Source organism: Lepidochelys kempii, chromosome 5 (assembly GCF_965140265.1).
Source record: "Lepidochelys kempii isolate rLepKem1 chromosome 5, rLepKem1.hap2, whole genome shotgun sequence".
NCBI lineage: Eukaryota > Metazoa > Chordata > Testudines > Cheloniidae > Lepidochelys > Lepidochelys kempii.
The window spans coordinates 13,045,830-13,067,702 of record NC_133260.1 but is presented as its reverse complement, the minus strand read 5'-3'; the positions used below and the strand labels follow the sequence as shown (position 1 = coordinate 13,067,702).

Genomic DNA, 21,873 nt, shown 5'->3' with positions numbered 1-21,873 from the left:
GTGAATATGGAGTGCAGAGTGTCATAGTGGGCATCCTTACATTTATCACATTGACCATGCAAGTATTTAACGGTCAATGTTCTTAAAATGGGGAATTAAATATCCAAGAAACCATTTCAATACTTAAATGAAATAAGTGCACATTTTTAAGGGCACTGTGTACACACACAGTGGGATACCTTAAACACACCTATTTTTGTGTAACCCTATTAGTATGTTCAGTTGTACACTGAATAAACACATCACATCAGTATCAAGTATACCTTGCCTATCAATATATTTGATATAGAAATCACATGCTTAATCTGTGTACATCTGAAAACATTAATAGGCTAAAAAAGATAGGCAGAGTATAAGAACCTAATAAAACAGTATATATTTTGCATATTTGGCACTGGTCATGGCTGAACTGTAACATCAGAAGTCAGTCAGCATTTTTCTTTTTAATTTATTTTGGCTATTTAAGAGTTTGGATAAAATGAAGAATTCAAAATTAAAATATAAAGCAAAAAATATAATAAGTACCTTGCATGTTCTTGAACTCCCACAATCTCCACTTCACTGTCAGAAGAGGCAATATTAATTTCTTCATTGATCTGTGCATTGCCAGAAGAGGTTCTCTCACTTGCTAGGAAACCTGGATCCAAATGACCTGCATAGAAGAAAAAATGCAAACACAACCTGAGCCTAAAGAACTCAGAAAACCAATGCTGAAAGTTACTTCCCATCAAACTAACCACAAACGATCAATGAATTTGAGATAATCTATTAGATCACCTCATGCAACCCCCTCCTACTGCAGGACTGGTAGATACTGTATATTGAAGTGATTTGTCCAATCTTGTTTTGAATGGCTCAAGTGATAGGGCTGTCGCACAAAAGGTCGTACCCAATTACTGTTATGAGAGCTTTCCAACTCTAGAAATAATTAGATTCTTCACCTGTAGTACTTCAGAATTGCCTTAAGAATCAGACTGCTCCTGACCAACCCTGAGAAAAAGTCATATGAAGGCCAAATTATGCCTTATCCTAGACAAAAGAAAGTTCCTTCCAGTCAGTTACTGAAGTAGCAAGATGGAAATTTACAACAATTGTTTTTATTGTACCTTTTCTTAAGATTAAGCCATTTACTCTAGGAACTATTTTTGTATGTAACTTCCAGCACCAGCAATGAATGTATGAAAATCACTAGACAAGGAATTAGCAGTGCCATAGTCATAAACCCAAGCTCTCCCATCACTCAGAAAAGGAAACATTACTGTGAATAAATCAAGAGTCACAGGTTAAGCAGAATAAAAATCTTCTGTGGTGTTTCAGGCTTATTTTTTAAAAGTCAGGGAAGGGGGGCAGGAAATCATGCAATCAGAAATCAATACAAACCATCAGTCCCTTCTTCATGCAGTTTAAACCCTTAAACTCCAACATGTACATAAAGCAACCAATATAAAGTAGTGTAGTTCTTCTCTCTGCAGAGTGTTCTCTATCGGATTCTAGAAAACAAATTTCTCTCTCACATGAAACTAGCCTAGCTCTTCTCTACAAGCTGATTGCCAGTACCTCAGATCAGTGAGGACCTCTTAGGTGGGACTCTGAAACCCCTACTAGGATTCCATCCCAGAGCCCCATGACATTGTCTTGCTGGACAGGACTTCCCCCAGGAGACTGCTGGAGAGGTATGTGTTATGGCAGAAGGCCCTCTTCCAGGGCATGCCAAATGGTCTGTTCACTGTCACAGACTAACAGGCAGTTTTCAGTATAAATAGTTTTTCTGGTGACTGATGACTGAAAGGGCTGGAGAACAGGATACATTCTGCCACCTCTTGGCTGTCAGCGAAACCCAGCCAAGGTCAGCAGAGGCTTGTTCCACATGAGGCTGTCTAATGGTTTAGGAAGTGAGTTGGTGATCTCTGTCTCTAACTCCCACTGACTGCATCATAAAAACCATCACCACAACTGGCCTTTATTAGTGTCAGCAGAGAGAATGGACATGAAAACTGAACTACTCTCTTGCCCACAGAGGTGGTCTCTTTCAAACAGAGTCAAAGCAGAGGGATTGGAAGTGTGGACAAATGTTCACTGCGATTACCTCTGTATCAGCTATGTGGATGATGAGAATTTTGGTTGAAAGGGTACCTTGTCCTTAGCACTGAATTAATTGGGAAAGGATTTGAGAGGAAACATGATGCTAAATACAAGAGGCAGTAGTTGTTGTTAATGATAATACATGGTAGTTATAAATTTCAAGTTACAAAATTCAGATATTTAAATTACAGATGCCCCCAAGAACACAAAATATAGTCTGAAAAATACAGAATTGTCAGTGGACTCTCCTGAAATGCATCTCCTGCCTACAAACATACTCTATCAGGGAATCTTTTTGAAAAAACATTCATGAAAAGATCTGCAGGTGCGTACAGAAAAGTTGTTCTTTAAATAGTATCATTCACTGGACATTCACTTGAGTGGTTCACCAAACAATAAGGATGTTTTTAAAAGCTGTTTTACATACTGTGCCAGACACCACATTACCATGACACAGTAGGTAAAGTCCTAGCTTTGAATTGGAAAACACTAAATCTTTAGCATATTTTAGTGAAGATGTGTAGAGAACCACAAAACACACCTAAAATAGATACCAGACCAAAAAAGCACTCAGGTGCTCTGGTGATAAGTTCTCTAGAAAAGTCAACTACTACCAGCGCTCCAAGGAAAGTTAAAACCTATATCTCTTTTTAGTGCACAGTGGTGAGACGGGAGAGGTTGGGCAGCCTTGAAGGAGACTGCTTGCTCTTCCAACTGCCTGAGGAAACAGCTAGTACAGCTGCACTACACAGTGGGAGAGTCACTCATCCAGAGGGAAAGCGCTCAGATAAGAAGGGAGGGGTGTGTATACATCTAGCTTGGCTGAACACCCGCTAAACAGACAAAGGAGGAGGAAGGGACATGATAACCTCTAGTATTTGAAAAGATCTTGAGAAACGGTTACACATTAGGCCGATACAAGGAAAGGATAATTAGGAAGAGCGGGTTTAGGCTGGATACTAGAAAAACTTTCTAATGGGATTCTATTAATTGTAAAGGTTTCAGAGTGGTATCCGTGTTAGTCTGGATCAGCAAAAACAACGAGAAGTCCTTCTGGCACCTTGGAGACCAACAAATTTATTCCAGTTGTGCAGTTTCTTGTTGGAGTCTGGACAGTTGCTACACAAAAGAATAAACGGACACAAATCTGACATCAGGAATTATAACATTCAAAAACAGGAGAACACTTCAACCTCGCTGGACACTCAATAACAGACTTAAAAGTGGCAATTCTTCAACAAAAAAACTTCAAAAACAGACTCCAACGAGAAACTGCAGAAACGGAATTAATTTGCAAACTGGACACCATCATATTAAGCCGAATAAAGACTGGGAGAGGTGGGTCACTACAAAAACTAATTTCCCCCTGCTGATACTCACACCTTCTTGTCAACTGTTTGAAATGGGCCACCTTGTTTACATTGGCCTCATTAGCACTACAAAAGTGATTTCCACCCCTTCTTGTCAACTGTTGAGAATAGCCCACTTCCAACTTAATTGAATTGGCTCATTAGCACTGACCCCCAACTTGGTAAGGCAACTCCCATCTTTTCATATGCTGTGCATTTATACCTCCCTACCTTATCTTCCACTCCATGCATCTGATGAAGTGGGTTTTAGCTCACGAAAGCTTATGCCCAAATAAATCTGCTAGTCTCTAACATGCCACAAGGACTCCTCATTGTTTTTATTAATTGTAAAGAGTTCTATTAGATACTGGAATGACCCCTTGGGGAAGCACTGGAAGCAATATCACTTGAGATATTTAAAGCTGTTCTAGACAAAGCACAACAGCGGAGAATACACTGTAGAAAACAACGCTGCACTGGGAACAGGACTGACTAAATGACTTAATCAGTCTTCCATCTCCAACTTCTATGATATTATTTGAAGCAGTACAGCGGTGCATAGACAATCCAGGAAGTTTTTGGAAAGTGTAGGGGACAATTTCCTGGTGCAAGTGCTAGAGGAGCCAACTAGGGGGGGAGCTTTTCTTGACCTGCTGCTCACAAACCGGGAAGAATTAGTAGGGGAAGCAAAAGTGGATGGGAATCTGGGAGGCAGTGACCATGAGTTGGTTGAGTTCAGGATCCTGACACAGGGAAGAAAGGTAAGCAGCAGGATACGGACCCTGGACTTCAGGAAAGCAGACTTCGACTCCCTCAGGGAACGGATGGGTAGGATCCCCTGGGGGACTAACATGAAGGGGAAAGGAGTCCAGGAGAGCTGGCTATATTTCAAGGAATCCCTGTTGAGATTACAGGTTAATGTTAATGAATGAGGGAGGCAACCTAGCGACGGAGGATGTGGAAAAAGCTAATGTACTCAATGCTTTTTTTGCCTCTGTCTTCACGAACAAGGTCAGCTCCCAGACTGCTGTGCTGGGCATCACAACATGGGGAATAGATGGCCAGCCCTCTGTGGAGAAAGAGGTGGTTAGGGACTATTTAGAAAAACTGGACGTGCACAAGTCCATGGGGCCGGACGAGTTGCATCCGAGAGTGCTAAAGGAACTGGCGGCTGTGATTGCAGAGCCATTGGCCATTATCTTTGAAAACTCGTGGCGAAAGGGGGAAGTCCCGGATGACTGGAAAAAGGCTAATGTAGTGCCAATCTTTAAAAAAGGGAAGAAGGAGGATTCTGGGAACTACAGGCCAGTAAGCCTCACTTCAGTCCCCGGAAAAATCATGGAGCAGGTCCTCAAAGAATCAATCCTGAAGCACTTACATGAGAGGAAAGTGATCAGGAACAGTCAGCATGGATTCACCAAGGGAAGGTCATGCCTGACTAATCTAATCACCTTCTATGATGAGATTACTGGTTCTGTGGATGAAGGGAAAGCAGTGGATGTATTGTATCTTGACTTTAGCAAAGCTTTTGATATCGTCTCCCACAGTATTCTTGTCAGCAAGTTAAGGAAGTATGGGCTGGATGAATGCACTATAAGGTGGGTAGAAAGTTGGCTAGATTGTCGGGCTCAACGGGTAGTGATCAATGGCTCCATGTCTAGTTGGCAGCCGGTATCAAGTGGAGTGCCCCAGCGGTCGGTCCTGGGGCCGGTTTTGTTCAATATCTTCATAAATGATCTGGAGGATGGTGTGGATTGCACTCTCAACAAATCTGCGGATGATACTAAACTGGGAGGAGTGGTAGATACGCTGGAGGGCAGGGATAGGATACAGAGGGACCTAGACAAATTGGAGGATTGGGCCAAAAGAAATCTGATGAGGTTCAATAAGGATAAGTGCAGGGTCCTGCACTTAGGACGGAAGAACCCAATGCACAGCTACAGACTAGGGACCGAATGGCTAGGCAGCAGTTCTGCGGAAAAGGACCTAGGGGTGACAGCGGACGAGAAGCTGGATATGAGTCAGCAGTGTGCCCTTGCTGCCAAGAAGGCCAATGGCATTTTGGGATGTATAAGTAGGGGCATAGCGAGCAGATCGAGGGACGTGATCGTCCCCCTCTATTCGACATTGGTTGAGGCCTCATCTGGAGTACTGTGTCCAGTTTTGGGCCCCACACTAAAAGAAGGATGTGGATAAATTGGAGAGAGTCCAGCGAAGGGCAACAAAAATGATTAGGGGTCTGGAACACATGAGTTATGAGGAGAGACTGAGGGAACTGGGATTGTTTAGTCTGCAGAAGAGAAGAATGAGGGGGGATTTGATAGCTGCTTTCAACTACCTGAGAGGTAGTTCCAGAGAGGATGGTTCTAGACTATTCTCAGTGGTGGAAGAGGACAGGACAAGGAGTAATGGTCTCAAGTTGCAGTGGGGGAGGTTTAGGTTGGATATTAGGAAAAACTTTTTCACTAGGAGGGTGGTGAAACACTGGAATGCGTTGCCTAGGGAGGTGGTGGAATCTCCTTCCTTAGAAGTTTTTAAGGTCAGGCTTGACAAAGCCCTGGCTGGGATGATTTAATTGGGTATGGGTCCTGCTTTTGAGCAGGGGGTTGGACTAGATGACCTCCTGAGGTCCCTTCCAACCCTGATATTCTATGATTCTATGAATGTCCACCTTACCATACCCACTCAGTCTGATCCAACCTTCTTGATCACTGCTTTTGGGAAGAGAGGGCTGCCGCCTTGGCACAGCCTCTGATCAGGGTCAGAAGAGGTATGAAAGTGCTGGGCTCAGACGTGGGGTGGGTCCTGCCACCTCACAAGTAAAATATGACTATAAAAGAAAGATGACTTGTCAGTTGAACTTTAAATGAGTAATAGATAAGGCCAACTACTTTGACAATTCAAGTTCAACTGAATAACTCTTGACAATTGTTATCAGGCTGTCAGAACTTCCAAATATTTTGTTATATATATTTCGTATGTAATAAAGTGGCAGAGCACACTGTGAAGCATGAAATGGAAGTGCTAAAGAATAGGGCTATATATTACCATGCCTCAGCAATTCACCCGAGAAAGCATGATTAGCACAGCAAATACAAGAATACACTACAATGAGAAGCTTGGTACAGGTGAGAGTTGAAGTGCAGAGGCAGACTTGAGTATGCAAATGCTTAAAGACACAAATGTCATATCTAGGCTGTTAAGTTTCTCACTTTCACAAACACACACACACACACACACAGAGAAGGTATTTTGTTTACCCTCCAAGATCAACACTTGCAGAACAACCCAAAGTATTTGCATCCCCATCAAAGAGTTGTTACCACTCCCTAGAAGACATTTTCCACTTAAACACAAAGAAAGTTTCTCATATAACCCCACAATGTATGATCTGCTGGACTCGGACTCTCTTCAATGGAGGATCTAGGTTTTTTGGCACGCACGGTGCAAGTATTTAACCAAAGAAATCCAAAGCCTTTAGGGTATGTCTATACTTACCAGGGATAGATGTTGAGGCGATCGATGCACTGGGGATCATGCTAGCGGGTCTAGCGAAGACCCGCTAAATTGACTGCAGATAGTTCTCCCGTCGACTCCAGTACTCCACCAGAAAAAGAAGTGCAAGGTTAGTCAACGGGACTGTGTCTCCCGTCGACCTAAGCTACGTCGACTCCAGTTATGTTATTCACGTAGTTGGAATTGCATAACTTACGTCGACTTACCCCCGTAGTGTACACAAGGCCTCAGATAAAGAGGGGGTTGGACGAAGATGAAAGCCAGTTAGGGGAGAAAAGACTGTGTTCCAAATTCCCAATCTTGGAGCACAGTAAAGAGAGACCACTGAGTTTGGAACACACAACCAGCTTACAAAATGTTTGGGGCTTGGAACACCAAATAAATCCAAGAAAAGAGTCTTTTATATGCCCTATATGACTAGGGCTTTTCTCCAAAGTGAAGCAGAGTACCCTTCTGCTACTGAAAGGAATACTGCATCATTCCTGTTGGATGCAGTCAAAGAAGAGAGTCCAGAAAAGACGACTGATATCCTGAACATTGGGACATTAACTGGAAAAAAATACAGAGCTGGTACAGACATTGATGAAAAGGAAAGTACAGATTTCCTGCTTTCAAGAGACCAAGTGGAAAGTCTCTTGAAGACAAGACAAGAGATATTGAGGAAGGCTATATGCTACTATACTATGGACGTTGAATAAGAGAAATGGACTTGGTATAGTTTTAGAGAAAGTGATGCAGGGATGTGTAGTTGTTGTGGATAGGAATGGTAGTATGAGTGTACAGATAAATTACTTCCTGATAATCCAAGTCAAGCAGAAGAACACAAAAAACTGTAAGGTTATCTCAGGGGAAAGCACTACAACTCAACATATGCTGGTTCTTGACTATGGAGACATATTGCATATGAGAAGAAAATGGTCCAAAACAGTACAGGAAACCAAGTGGTGGAAGCTTAATGAAGTTAACAAGGAGTTTAAAATAAAAATGTTGCAGAAGATCCCTTTAGAAGGGGTAAGAGAAAATACAAATCAATGGTGGAATCATATTGCAAGCTACATTCTAGAATGTGCAAAAAGCCTGCTTGGTGAAACAAAAGCAAAAGTCTTCTTCCCCAATGAGACCTCATGGTAGAATGAGAAAGCTTGAGAGGCTCTGAAGAAAAACTAAGTGTTTTAAACTTCAGCAAACAATGCTCCAACAGCAGGATTTTCAGGAGTATTAAAAAAAGCCAAAAAAGATAGCAAAGTAAGAGGTGTCAGCCACCAAGCCTAAAGCCAGAGAAGGCTTATATGCCCATCTTGAAACAAAGGAGAATGTGAAAGAAATATATAGATTGACAAAGACCCACGATAAAAGAATTAAAGACACTGATGAGATCAAAGTTATTAAAAACGGGCATACGTTAATCAGTGAAAACCAGATTAAGGAATGGTGAAAAAATTACTTTGGAAGGCTTATGAATTAAGAGAATCCAAGAGAACTGAGACATATGATAAAACCAAGTAACGTCTCATGGCACCAGTCTTAAGAGATGCTTTTACAGAAGCACTGAGAAACATGAAAAATAAAGTTCCCAGCCCCTACGGCATACCTGCAAAAGTATGGAAGTGCCTGCAGCAATTAGACATGAACATATTGACAGAATTAATTAATTTCATCATGAGGACTGAGAAGATGCCTAGTGAAAAAATATTAATACCAATATTTAAAAGAAAAGGAAACATACAAGACTGTGGTAACTACTGGGACATTAAACTCTTGAGCCACAAAAAGATATGGGAGACAAGTTATTGATAAGAGACTTTGAAGCCCTGGTCTACACTACAGGGTTAGGTCGAATTCAGCTGCATTAGGTCGATTTTATAATGAATGCGTCTATACAAGCAACCCCATTCCGTTGACCTAAAGGGCTCTTAAAATCAACTTCTGTACTCCTCCCCAGCAAGGGGAATAGCGCTAAAATAGACCTTGCTGGGTCTAATTTGGGGTAGTACGGATGCAAATCGACGTTATTGGCCTCCGGGAGCTATCCCAGAGTGCTCCAATGTGACCGCTCTGGACAGCGCTTTCAACTCCGATGCACTAGCCAGGTACACAGGAAAAGCCACGGGAACTTTTGAATTGCATTTCCTGTTTGGTCAGCGTAGCAACCTCATCAGCACAGGTGACCATGCAGTCCCCCCAGAATCACAAACGAGCTCCAGCATCGACCAAAAGGGAGACACTGCATCTGATTGCTGTATGGGGAGAAGAATCTGTGCAGGCAGAACTCCAGTCAAAAAGAAGAAATGCTAATATATATGCCAAAATCACACAGTGCATGGTGGAGAGAGGCTACAACAAGGACACACCACAGTGCCGCGTGAAAGTCAAGGAGCTCAGGCAAGCCTACCAAAAGACAAAGGAGGCAAACAGTCGCTCTGGGTCAGAGCCCCATACATGCCGCTTATTCTAGGGGGGGGGACCCTATCTCTGCCCCACCACTGTCCATGAACACCTGCAAGGGGGGCGTCTCACGCAACACAGAGGAGGATTTTGGGGATGAGGAAGAGGAGGTGGAGGAGGAGAAGGAGAACGCGCAGCAGGCAAGCAATGAATCCGTTCTCCCCGGCAGGCAGGACCTTTTCATCACCCTGGAACCAATACCCACCCAAAGCAGGATCCCCGACCCTGAAGGCGGAGAAGGAACCTCTGGCAAGTGCACATTTGTAACTACGGTACAGGGTTTAAAAGCAATAGTGTTTGATTTGCCCTGAAGACTTGGGATGCATTTGCAGCCAGTACAGCTACTGGGAAAGTCTGTTAACGTGTCTGGGGATAGAGAGGGAATCCTCCAGGGACATCTCCATGAAGGTACTCTGGAGGTACTCTGAAAGCCTTTGCAGAAGGTTTCTGGGGAGGGCTGCCTTATTTTGTCCTCCACAGTAGGACACTCTACCACGCCAAGCTAGTAGCACGTAGTCTGGAATCATTGCAGCACAAAGCATGGCAGCGAATGGTCCTGGGTTTTGGTCGCATTCAAGCAACATTCAGTCTATATCTTTCTGTGTTAGCCTCAGGAGAGCGATATCATTCATGGTCACCTGGTTGAAATAGCGGAATTTTTGTAATGGAACAGTAAAAAGGATCCCGTTCATGCTGAGCTGTTTGCGTTTGGCTAAAAGGGATCATCCCATTGCCATGCGGCGGGGGGAGGGGTGAAGGGATCATCTCAAATAGCCACACAGAGGGGTTTCCCACCTGAAAACCGCAGCTCCTCCTTTTAAATGGCAAACCCAACCGGCATTGCTTGCCATCGGAAAGGAGGGTGCTTCAGTTTGAAAACATTCCCACATGTTATGAAGGCATTAGAAGCCAAAACCGCATACCCTTTGGCTTACCATGGCTGCCTGGAAACCAAAATCTGTTGCCCAGCCATGGGTCATGTGTCACCATACTGGCAGTCGCTCAACATAAAAGGCAAAATGCAACCTTGTACCTAAAGCACATGTGCTGTCTGCTGTGAATTGCTTGATTCACTGTGAAAGAGTCTCCCTTTTTTTCTCTGAAATGTATCTTAAATGTACCATCTTAAATTTTAAACCTCCCTTTTTTTCCCCCTGCAGGTGCAATTTTTCTATGCTCCCCCTATCACCTCCATCCCTGAGGTTATCGCAGATGAGAAGGCAAAAAAAACGCACTTGCGATGACATGTTTTCCGAGCTCATGCAGTCCTCCCACACTGATAGGGCACAGCTGAATGCATGGAGGCATTCAGTGGCAAAGGCCAGGAAAGCATTAAGTGAGCGCAATGAGAAGAGGCAGGATGCTATGCTGAGGCTAATGGGGGAGCAAATGGACATGCTCAGCCATCTGGTGGAGCTGCAGGAAAGCCAACAAGAGCACAGACTGCCGCTGCATCCACTGTACAACCACCTGCCCTCCTCCCCAAGTTCCAAAGCCTCCTCACACAGATGCTCAAGAACAAAGAGTGTGTGTGTGTGTGTGTGGGGGGGGGGAGCAGCTCTTGTCACCCAGCCACTGCACTCCAGACGACAACCCAAGCAACAGAAGGCTGTCATTCAAACAAACAGTTTTGATTTGTAATGTGGCTACAGTAAGCAATGTGGCCTTGTCCTTCCCTCCTCCCCCACCCCACCCGGGCTACCTTATTAGTTATCTCCCTTTTTTTAAAAATTAATAAAGAATGCATGGTTTCAAAACAATAGTGACTTTATTTCCTTTGCCAGCTGTGATCGAAGCAGGAGCGTGGTTGGCTTACAGGGAATTAAAATCAAGAAAGGGGGCAGGTTTGCATCAAGGAGAAACATACACAACTGTCACACCGTAGCCTGGCCAGTCATGAAACTAGTTTTCAAAGCCTCTCTGATGCGCAGCGCACCTACCTGTGCTCTTCTAATCGCCCTGGTGTCTGGCTGTTCAAAATTGGCAGCCAGGTGATTTGCCTTAACCTCCCATCCTGTCATAAACGTCTCCCCTTACTCTCACAGATATTATGGAGCACACAGCAAGCAGTAATAACAATGGGAATATCGGTTGCGCTGAGGTCTAACCTAGTCAGCAAACAGCGCCAGCGAGCTTTTAAACGTCCAAAGGCACATTCTACCACCATTCTGCACTTCCTCAGCCTATAGTTGAACTGCTCCTTACTACTGTCCAGGCTGCCTGTGTATGGCTTCACGAGCCATGGAAGCAAGGGGTAGGCTGGGTCTCCAAGGATAACTATTGGCATTTCAACATCCCCAACAGTAATTTGCTGGACTGTTGTCTTGTGCTTGTTTGCCGGGCCCAGAATCAGCATTCCACTGTATCAACCATCCCCACTGCCGCCATGATGTCCCAACTGCCACAGCCCGTGCTTTCAGGAACGTCTGTGTCCATGTCCTCATCACAATCGTCCTTGTGCTGGCATCTCTCAGCCAGGTTCTGCACATACTGTAGTATAATGCACGAGGTGTTTACAATGCTCGCAACAGCAGTGGTGAGCTGAGCAGGCTCCATGCTTGCCATGCTATGGCACCTGCACAGGTAACCCAGGAAAAAAGGTGCAAAATGTTTGTCTTCAGTTGCTTTCATGGAGGGAGAGAGGGAGGAGGGATAGAGGGGAGAATGACGACATGTACCCAGAACTACCCACAATGTTTTTGCCCCATCAGGCATTGGGGGCGTAACACAGAATTCCAATGCGGAGACTGTGGGAACTGTTGGATAGCTACCCACAGTGCACTGCTCCATGAGTCGATGCTAGCCACGGTAGTAAGGACGCACTCCGCCGATTTAATGTGCTTAGTGGGGACACACACAATCGACTGTATAAAATCGATTTCTAAAAATCGACTTCTATAAAATCAACCTAATTTCGTTGTGTAGACATACCCCTAGACAAGTCAAGGTGTATGACAATCAGTGTGGTGTCATGCCAAGTCACCAGTGGATGCTATCTTTGCATTAAGATTGTGTGTGGAAAAATACAGAGAAAAGCGAAAAACCCTGCACATAGTACTAATCAATCTTGAGAAAGCTTGTGACCACATTCCAAGAGAAATCATCTGGTAGTGTATGAAAACGAAACAGATACCTGAAGACTACATCACACTTGTCCAGGACATGTATGAAGGTGCTGTTACCACAGTTAGAAGTGAAAAGTTTCTAGAAAGAGTTGGAGTACACCAAGGAAGTAAACTTTAACCATGATTCCAGGGACTACTTCTGCACCTGAAAACTCTAAGGTTTTGCAAATAACTTAGGAATTAGCTGACAGGAGAACTGTATCTAATTATTAGTCCTGGGGGACTAACTTGAAGGGGAAAGGAGTCCAGGAGAGCTGGCTGTATTTCAAGGAATCCCTGTTGAGGTTACAGGGACAAACCATCCCGATGAGTCGAAAGAATAGTAAATATGGCAGGCGACCAACTTGGCTTAATGGTGAAATCCTAGCGGATCTTAAACATAAAAAAGAAGCTTACAAGAAGTGGAAGGTTGGACATATGACCAGGGAAGAGTATAAAAATATTGCTCGGGCATGTAGGAATGTTATCAGGAGGGCCAAATCGCACCTGGAGCTGCAGCTAGCCAGAGATGTCAAGAGTAACAAGAAGGGTTTCTTCAGGTATGTTGGCAACAAGAAGAAAGCCAAGGAATGTGTGGGCCCCTTACTGAATGAGGGAGGCAACCTAGTGACAGAGGATGTGGAAAAAGCTAATGTACTCAATGCTTTTTTTGCCTCTGTTTTCACTAACAAGGTCAGCTCCCAGACTGCTGCGCTGGGCATCACAAAATGCGGAAGAGATGGCCAGCCCTCTGTGGAGATAGAGGCGGTTAGGGACTATTTAGAAAAGCTGGACGTGCACAAGTCCATGGGGCCGGACGAGTTGCATCCGAGAGTGCTGAAGGAATTGGCGGCTGTGATTGCAGAGCCACTGGCCATTATCTTTGAAAACTCGTGGCGAACCGGGGAAGTCCCGGATGACTGGAAAAAGGCTAATGTAGTGCCAATCTTTAAAAAAGGGAAGAAGGAAGATCCTGGGAACTACAGGCCAGTCAGCCTCACCTCAGTCCCTGGAAAAATCATGGAGCAGGTCCTCAAAGAATCAATCCTGAAGCACTTGCATGAGAGGAAAGTGATCAGGAACAGCCAGCATGGATTCACCAAGGGAAGGTCATGCCTGACTAATCTAATCGCCTTTTATGATGAGATTACTGGTTCTGTGGATGAAGGGAAAGCAGTGGATGTATTGTTTCTTGACTTTAGCAAAGCTTTTGACACGGTCTCCCATAGTATTCTTGTCAGCAAGTTAAGGAAGTATGGGCTGGATGAATGCACTATAAGGTGGGTAGAAAGCTGGCTAAATTGTCGGGCTCAACGGGTAGTGATCAATGGCTCCATGTCTAGTTGGCAGCCGGTATCAAGTGGAGTGCCCCAAGGGTCGGTCCTGGGGCCGGTTTTATTCAATATCTTCATAAATGATCTGGAGGATGGTGTGGATTGCACTCTCAGCAAATTTGCGGATGATACTAAACTGGGAGGAGTGGTAGATACGCTGGAGGGGAGGGATAGGATACAGAAGGACCTAGACCAATTGGAAGATTGGGCCAAAAGGAATCTGATGAGGTTCAATAAGGATAAGTGCAGGGTCCTGCACTTAGGACGGAAGAACCCAATGCACAGCTACAGACTAGGGACCGAATGGCTAGGCAGCAGTTCTGCAGAAAAGGACCTAGGGGTGACAGTGGACGAGAAGCTGGATATGAGTCAGCAGTGTGCCCTTGTTGCCAAGAAGGCCAATGGCATTTTGGGATGTATAAGTAGGGGCATAGCGAGCAGATCGAGGGACGTGATCGTTCCCCTCTATTCGACATTGGTGAGGCCTCATCTGGAGTACTGTGTCCAGTTTTGGGCCCCACACTTCAAGAAGGATGTGGATAAATTGGAGAGAGTCCAGCGAAGGGCAACAAAAATGATTAGGGGACTGGAACACATGAGTTATGAGGAGAGGCTGAGGGAGCTGGGATTGTTTAGCCTGCAGAAGAGAAGAATGAGGGGGGATTTGATAGCTGCTTTCAACTACCTGAAAGGGGGTTCCAAAGAGGATGGCTCTAGACTGTTCTCAATGGTAGCAGATGACAGAACGAGGAGTAATGGTCTCAAGTTGCAGTGGGGGAGGTTTAGATTGGATATTAGGAAAAACTTTTTCACTAAGAGGGTGGTGAAACACTGGAATGCGTTACCTAGGGAGGTGGTAGAATCTCCTTCCTTAGAGGTTTTTAAGGTCAGGCTTGACAAAGCCCTGGCTGGGATGATTTAACTGGGAATTGGTCCTGCTTTGAGCAGGGGGTTGGACTAGATGACCTTCTGGGGTCCCTTCCAACCCTGATATTCTATGATTCTATGATTCTATGATTATATAAAGAAAGAAAAAATATATACAAACTCCAGCAAAAGACACGTTTAAAATGTATACGTAAATTTAGATCAATCAGGAGATAATACAGCAAGATATTCCGAATCCCAAACCTTGAGGTATCAGTTCTAGAGCTTTAACACAGATATCAGAAACACGTTTGATACTTTGTACGCTATCTTTATTAGGGACACACAAAAATTAATAAAATCTGCTTAAAATCTGTGTTACTGCCATTATCTACTCTATTTTAGTCCATTTTTTTCACTAAAAACATAATTTTAACATGTGATTAATGTTTTTTTCTCTCTCTCTTTTATTAAGAAAGGGAATTAATTTTTCTAATTATTTTGGCATTTATGTTTACCAATCAGAGTCATGTATGTGACTCACTAACATTTGATTCCATCATTGCTATTGGTATCATTTACTTTCATGCAAATTTTAAGTTTTTTACAGATATAACTAAAAATACAATTTGAAAACAAGAAACCTTCATCTGCCCTGTGTCTAAAGTTATGCATTTAGCTAATGTTTTTTAAACTGGCATTGCTTAGATTAGTACAAGCTAAGGTTACATTCTAGACGGATACTATTATTTGATTGTACCACTTTAAATGATGAATGACAAAGCACAATATGACAAAGCCCAGTTTGCCCCTACGTAAGGCCAGCCGTGCTGTGGCGTTTCCGAGGAACTGCTTCAACATGGACTGGAATGGAGAAGACAGACTTGAAGAGCCAACCCCATAAAATTGAGACTAATGCCAGAAGAAGATGAAGGGCTTGATACCCAGCCACTGAGTTCAGTGAAAAGAATGTCAAATTGATTCACAGACCGGTCTTCTCATCTTCAAGGGCTTTAGTGGACATCGCTAACTTAAGTTAATCACGAGTGTACGTTAACCAACTTATATTTTATGCACTTGTGTTAGTCCTGCTTCTTTGGAGAAGTTTCAAGCAGCTGCCTTTCCCGGAGCCTTAGACACACTACAGAGTAGCTCAGGACTCACAAGAAGATGGAAATGCTTCAGGTGGCTGGTTTTACAAATATTATTAGGACAAAGAAAAGAAAGCCCTTGACGGTCAGCCCAGATTAGTCCAAAAATATCTTCAACTTTTTAAATACAAAAAATAGATTGCTTTTATAGGATGTTTCCACCAGAATTCAGACAACATCACTTCAACATTTTCTAGTTTTCACTGGCTTCATCTTCATGGGTGGATCTGTGAACAATATTTGCACTACTGTGCGCTGAGAGACTGACCATTTGTATTCATCTGCCTTGACGATACATTTTAAAATCACTGCATAAGGAAGGCCAAAGCTTCAGACTCTCATACTATCAGTACAGCCAAGTCCCCATGTCCTGTGCAGCTAAAGACGTAAATATGCAGTAAGGATTCTGAATTTATGCCATACTACCTACGCCAAACCCTCTTCCTTCTCTGTTTTTCCCCTCTGCACACCCCAAGTCCAATCCACTACTTCTTGTATTATTTATTTTTATAGTCAATTCAGTCACATTATGCTGCCCCTAAATGTTCAATGTGCTGCAGATTTTTTGTTGACAAAGATAACTTCATCACTGAATTTGCCTGGGAAAAAGCTGGAGGTAATTAGCAGTAATTAGATAGGAGACAGTTGGCTATGGGAACTTGGGACATTTTGGAGCTGTCCCCAGGAAGCAGTTAAGGTTTCTGGGACTGAGGAAGGAATACTCCTCTTCTTTCCATCCCCCTTTTAGGCAAAAGCAGTGGTGACTTTCAACTTAGAGAAAGGGATGTTTGAATTACTTATTACCTTCTCCAGCAAATACTGACAGCAACTAACTGCCTGACTGCATTGTGTCAGAAACATAAATGGCCAGGGTGGGCCAAGGCTCTGAGGTGGCACGAAGCTGGCTGGTTCTTGCTCACATGTTCAGGATCTAACAATGCTATATGTGGGGGCAGTGACGTTGGAGGTTTTCCACCTTCCTCTAAAGCATGTGGGTGCAGGTCACTTGCCCGGATTAGCTGAGTATATCCCACTTAATCATGTCCTTGCCACTGCAAGGGCCTCTGCCTTTCATGCACCTCAGTTCCTTCCTATTCTCTCCCTGTGGCACATCTCGTCTAGTCTCCTGTGGGCTATAATATTTTGGTCTAATTTCAGTTGCTGGGTTTAATGTGTGGGTGCTGGGGGGGGGGGTGGTGATGTACAGACTAGACGATCCAGTGGTCCCTTCTGGCCGTAAGCTCTCTGACTAAATATCTACCACTACATCCAACAACAATGGATAAGCATTAGCTTGCTTCTGCTAAAATGATCTGCAGTGAAACAGTAAATGGTGACATTTAAATTATCATTAGGTTCCTGTGTCAACTGCCCATTGAGGTGAAATGGGAGCCATTCACGTCTATCATCCCATCCAACAACACTTCCCACTCTTACTTGAAGTGGATTTGACCCATTCTCCGTGATGTGTTTGGAAAGGTGGGTGATAAGAGGGAATACGTAATTTTGATATTAAGGGGACAATAAGAGGAGTAGGTCCAAAACCTGACTCCCCCATGACCTTCCACCTGTTTGCAAGATCCATGCAATTCTTGAGATGATTCAATGTTGCGTTGGCTGACTGGTGTTTTTAGGAGAAAAAAAGTCACAGCTCAACACAGCCAACCCTTCAATAAAAAGGCTAGTCTGCAAGCAGGATGTCAGAAAAAGCTGACTTCAGTTTTAAGGTTCCAAGCAGTGGTTTGGGGCAGAGGGAAGGGAACAGATTCCCAGCAGTTTTGCAATGAGATAAATCAGAGTCAGACATTTTTCATAAGTATAAATAAATTTTTCCTTGTGACTGAAAAGAAGGTATAGATGTTGCATTTCCATAGCATCTTCCATCCAAGCTCCCACCAGGTCTTTGGTGAATTGTAAGGGGAGGGAAGGGGGAATTTTGGCTTAAAAACATAGGGGCAAACTTTTAGGATCTTTAGTGTCCATGTAGCACACACAGGATCTAAGGCCCAGACCTGCAAAAGATATTTAGGTACCTAACTTCCACTGCATTCATGGTTGTTAGGACCCAAACCTGAAAACTCTTACGACTAATTATAGTGCATAAGTACCATGAGTAGACCAATTCTTAAAATCAAAGTAGGAGTAAAAGTGTTTTCAAAATTGATCACTTAGGGCTTGAGCCTTTCAAGGTGCTGGGCACTCTGGCTCTGAACCAGCCAAGCACTTAAGCATATACTTAACTTTAATCACATGATTAGTCTATTGGTTTTAAAAGGACTACTTAAGTACTTAAAGCTAAGTACATGTTTAAGTGCTTGGCTAGATTGGGACAAAGGTGTTCAGCATCTTGTAGACTCGAGTACTTAGCTTTCAGAAGTATCATCCAAAAGACCTACACATAATAAATTTCATCGGAGTTATTTTATTTACTTTGGAAGATTGAAGGGTTGAGTTTGACTCTGCTGGGATCTGAACTTTATGGTTGCAGATAGTGTGGAGTATATCTAACATAGTACTCACAGGCCTGATTCAGTTTCCCCCGGAAACTGATTCCAGCTGTCTTAATTTGTAGCGGATCACATCCTATGTCGGTAGGCCATTTTCAAGCTACAATCTGTGGTCAAAGCATGATGATGTCAGCATCTCTCTGCCTAAGTTTGTACATTGCTCATGTGTGTGCACACTTGCCAGCTTGCATCTTACTCATTAGGAGTGCTTGTGTGGCTGTAAAGTTCAGTGCATCACAGGTAAATATCCCAGTGTGCCATGTGCCACCATCGAGTGCAGAGCCTTTTGGGAAATTTTTGCAATGGGTTGGTGGGATTAAAAATGACATAATCCCTAGCTCCTAGATCCCTGGGTAAGTTCCCAGTATGCAACTTTCTCCATCCCATAATCATCCATATCCCATAATTTTCACACTTTTTAAAATCCCACAAACCCATGTGGCATTTTTCCGTCTCTGCTACTTCTGACAGAAGCATGGAGCCTGCAGAGCTCTGCACTACTCTCATGAACATTGAAAATACAGGATGCATAATTCTCCTGTACTTGCAGACCCGCAGGAAGCACCACAACAACTGGGGACACGAGGTTGTCTCCAAGGATGGTTTGCTGAGGGACACAGCAAAAAACAACTCAAGGTTGATGGTAGCATTCACAGAGCAGCTGCAGACAGTGGAGCGCTGCCTTCTGGGCCCTAGAAAGGAGCATTGACAAGTGGGATCGCATTGTAATGCGGGTATGGGATGACAAGCAGTGGCTGCACAACTTTTGGATTCCTGGAGGTGGTTTTATTGTGTTACTGTAACAAGGCGCTTACGTCAGCCAGAGGCAAATCTGAGCATAGAAACATGCACAAATAGGTTGGTGCAAGGTGATTTACGTCAATGTAATTTGGTTGTACAGACCAGGCATGGGCAGTCCCTTACTCTGTGAGGAGTCCATTGATTTCAATGGAACAAGTCACAGAGTAACAGACTACTCAGCATGAGAGAGAATGGGAGAATATGTCCCTAAACAAGAAACAAAGTACATTCAGGACACACGTTTCTTCAACATGACCCTTTATACCTGATCTGTACTATTCTACACTTTTTATAACTGGTGTCAGGCCATATACATGCTACAGCATCAGAGAAGGAGGTTAATGTAGACAAACCTGTATCAGTATTCAGTTCCTCTAGCAGACCTCTGGTCCTCCAGGTAGCTCCTGTGTCCTGGTTTCCTACAGAATTATTGTGCTCTTGAACTACTGCAGCCGCCAATAGATTGTCCACATTTACCACTTCAGAGTCAGAGTTTGTGTCCGATATATCATAATGAGCTACAACCGGAGGTCCATCTGAGGAGGAAAGGAAAAGCAATGGACAAAAGATGAATGCATGTTTTGAAAGACAGACACTTTTAAAACATAAATCTCTAGCTCTAGGATCACCACATCTTCCTAAGTATGTCCTCAAGGAACAGTCAGAGGCACGTACATTAATGATTAAACTTCAACTGGAGGAAGGAAGTCTGACACCAGAGGCATTTTAAGTTTTGCATAAATAGAAAAGATATAGAGTACCCCGCCATGTAAGCTTGCCCTCTCATATCTGATATTTACATATTATCCTTTACATTAACCCAGAAAATTCTACATATTTAACAATGTTACATTTATAACACTAAAACAAATACGTTTCAGTTTAAGGAAAGAAATAATATTCTGAATGACGGGACATTAAGTAAGGCAAGAGAAAATGTTTATGGAATTGTACCTAATTCAAATGACAACTTACATTTTTTAGGGGTTGATTTGGATAAAACTACTATTTTTTTGTGTGTAATGGATCCAAACACAATACATTTAACACCAGGCAAGTTTCCTTACATAAAATCCACCTGCCAAGGACACTGGCATTTATCAAAACTGCAGTGGCTTTTTTTCATATACAAGTGCAAAAAAAAAAAATGTAAAAATATACAAGCGAATAATACCCTTTCAGGCAGAGTTTTCTGTTGAAAGCAAAGCATAGCGACATGTATGCCTTTAGCAGTGTTTTCACAGTATGAGTCTACCACCACCAAGGGGTGGGGGGATTGGGGGGGGGGGGGAGAAGAGATGTAAACCTTCAGTTTTTTGCAGCCTATTATTGAAAAACAACTACAAGAGTTTTTTTGGGGGGGGGGCGGTGTTTTTCTTTCCTTCGTTTTCTTTCATCCTTGAGAGATGAAAATAACGTATAGTTTGATGGGGTACCAGAAGCAGCCCATCCTCAAAATAAAATCAAATTCAATTAAAAGGGTCATTTGGAAGCAGAAGAATAATTAATAAATATCATTATGAAAGTCCTCATTTTCATTAAAAAAAGGCTGCGTCCCTTAATAGCTCTAACTGATCTAGATAGTTTGGAAGACATTTTAAAGGATGAAATCCTCTCTCCACTGAAATCAACTGTAAAACTTCCACTGACTTCAACAGGGCCAAGATTTCCTCCAAAGGAATCATACCTTTGAGTGGCACATATAAAAATATCTGAATATTCTGGACCAAGACTCGAATGATGTCAGCATAGCATAGCTTTTATTTGCACTAGGAATAGGATACATTGACAAGGCTACTACTACTTTTGTTGTATAGAACCATCTAAATTATAAAACAACTAAAATACAAATAAAAAAGCAGTTCTCTAAAAAACATTTGTTTCAGGAAAGTCTGGCTTCTTTAGGGGCATAACATGAAAAGTGTTTGGCACTGAAGAAAAAAAGATCAATGTATAATTAAAGCTTAAAACTTGGGTCACGGCTGATTCCACCAGAGCTTGTTTTGTTTTTACTTAATCCTTCAGAAAATAATCCAACACAACAATTTTAAGGAATTCTTATTCTGCAGTTAGCAACTCACTTCACTAAAACACAACATTATGAAGGAATCTTGCTTAAACTGTGCTGAAGATCAGTTCTGCAATCTGACATGAAAAAATTCACAAACCATTTCAAGTCAGAACTCCCCCAACATCAGTTTCATAAAACAATGTTGTTACATTACAAATTCAGAACAGACCCAACGTAAAAATAAATGGGTAGTTAAATGCCAATGTATAAGAGAGCAAATATGTCACAACATGAAATACTGATGATTATTACTGGGAAAAAAATCCTTATGACCAGTGGAAAGACAACTGTTTTCTTTTAAAAAGGCAAATCCAAAGTACAAGATTACCAACTTTATGATTAAATTGGTTGTTTTTGAGGGGTTTTTTTTTGCACATTTTGGACTAAATTACATGTAGAATTTACAATATAATTAATGATCCAAAGGCATGTTTTCACAGTCTTATCATCAGAGTTCAGTGTGATATGGTATCAATATATTGTGTGATCTATAAAAATAAATACTTGAGTGCAGAAGATACGAGGGTCAAGTACAATATTGACTATTTGACCATGTTTTCAGTAAGGATGTTATCTAAAATTTAAGGAGCTGTGTATAATTCCTTCATTGTTTGGTTTCTCTTTTGGTTATTACTAATCTTTCTAA

At 42.7% G+C, this 21,873-nt stretch overlaps 1 protein-coding gene across 2 annotated transcripts in view; it reads right to left on the bottom strand.

Moving 5' to 3' along the window:
* The window catches only part of ARK2N (arkadia (RNF111) N-terminal like PKA signaling regulator 2N), an 82,243-nt gene that overhangs the window by 14,814 nt on the left and 45,556 nt on the right, over nt 1-21,873 (bottom strand). For both annotated transcript variants that reach the window (XM_073343456.1, XM_073343457.1), the window contains exons 3-4: nt 19,510-19,692; nt 526-652 (exon numbers count right to left, since the gene is read on the bottom strand). In XM_073343456.1, the coding sequence (XP_073199557.1) occupies nt 526-652; nt 19,510-19,692 (310 nt within the window). The remainder of the gene's footprint in view (nt 1-525; nt 653-19,509; nt 19,693-21,873) is intronic.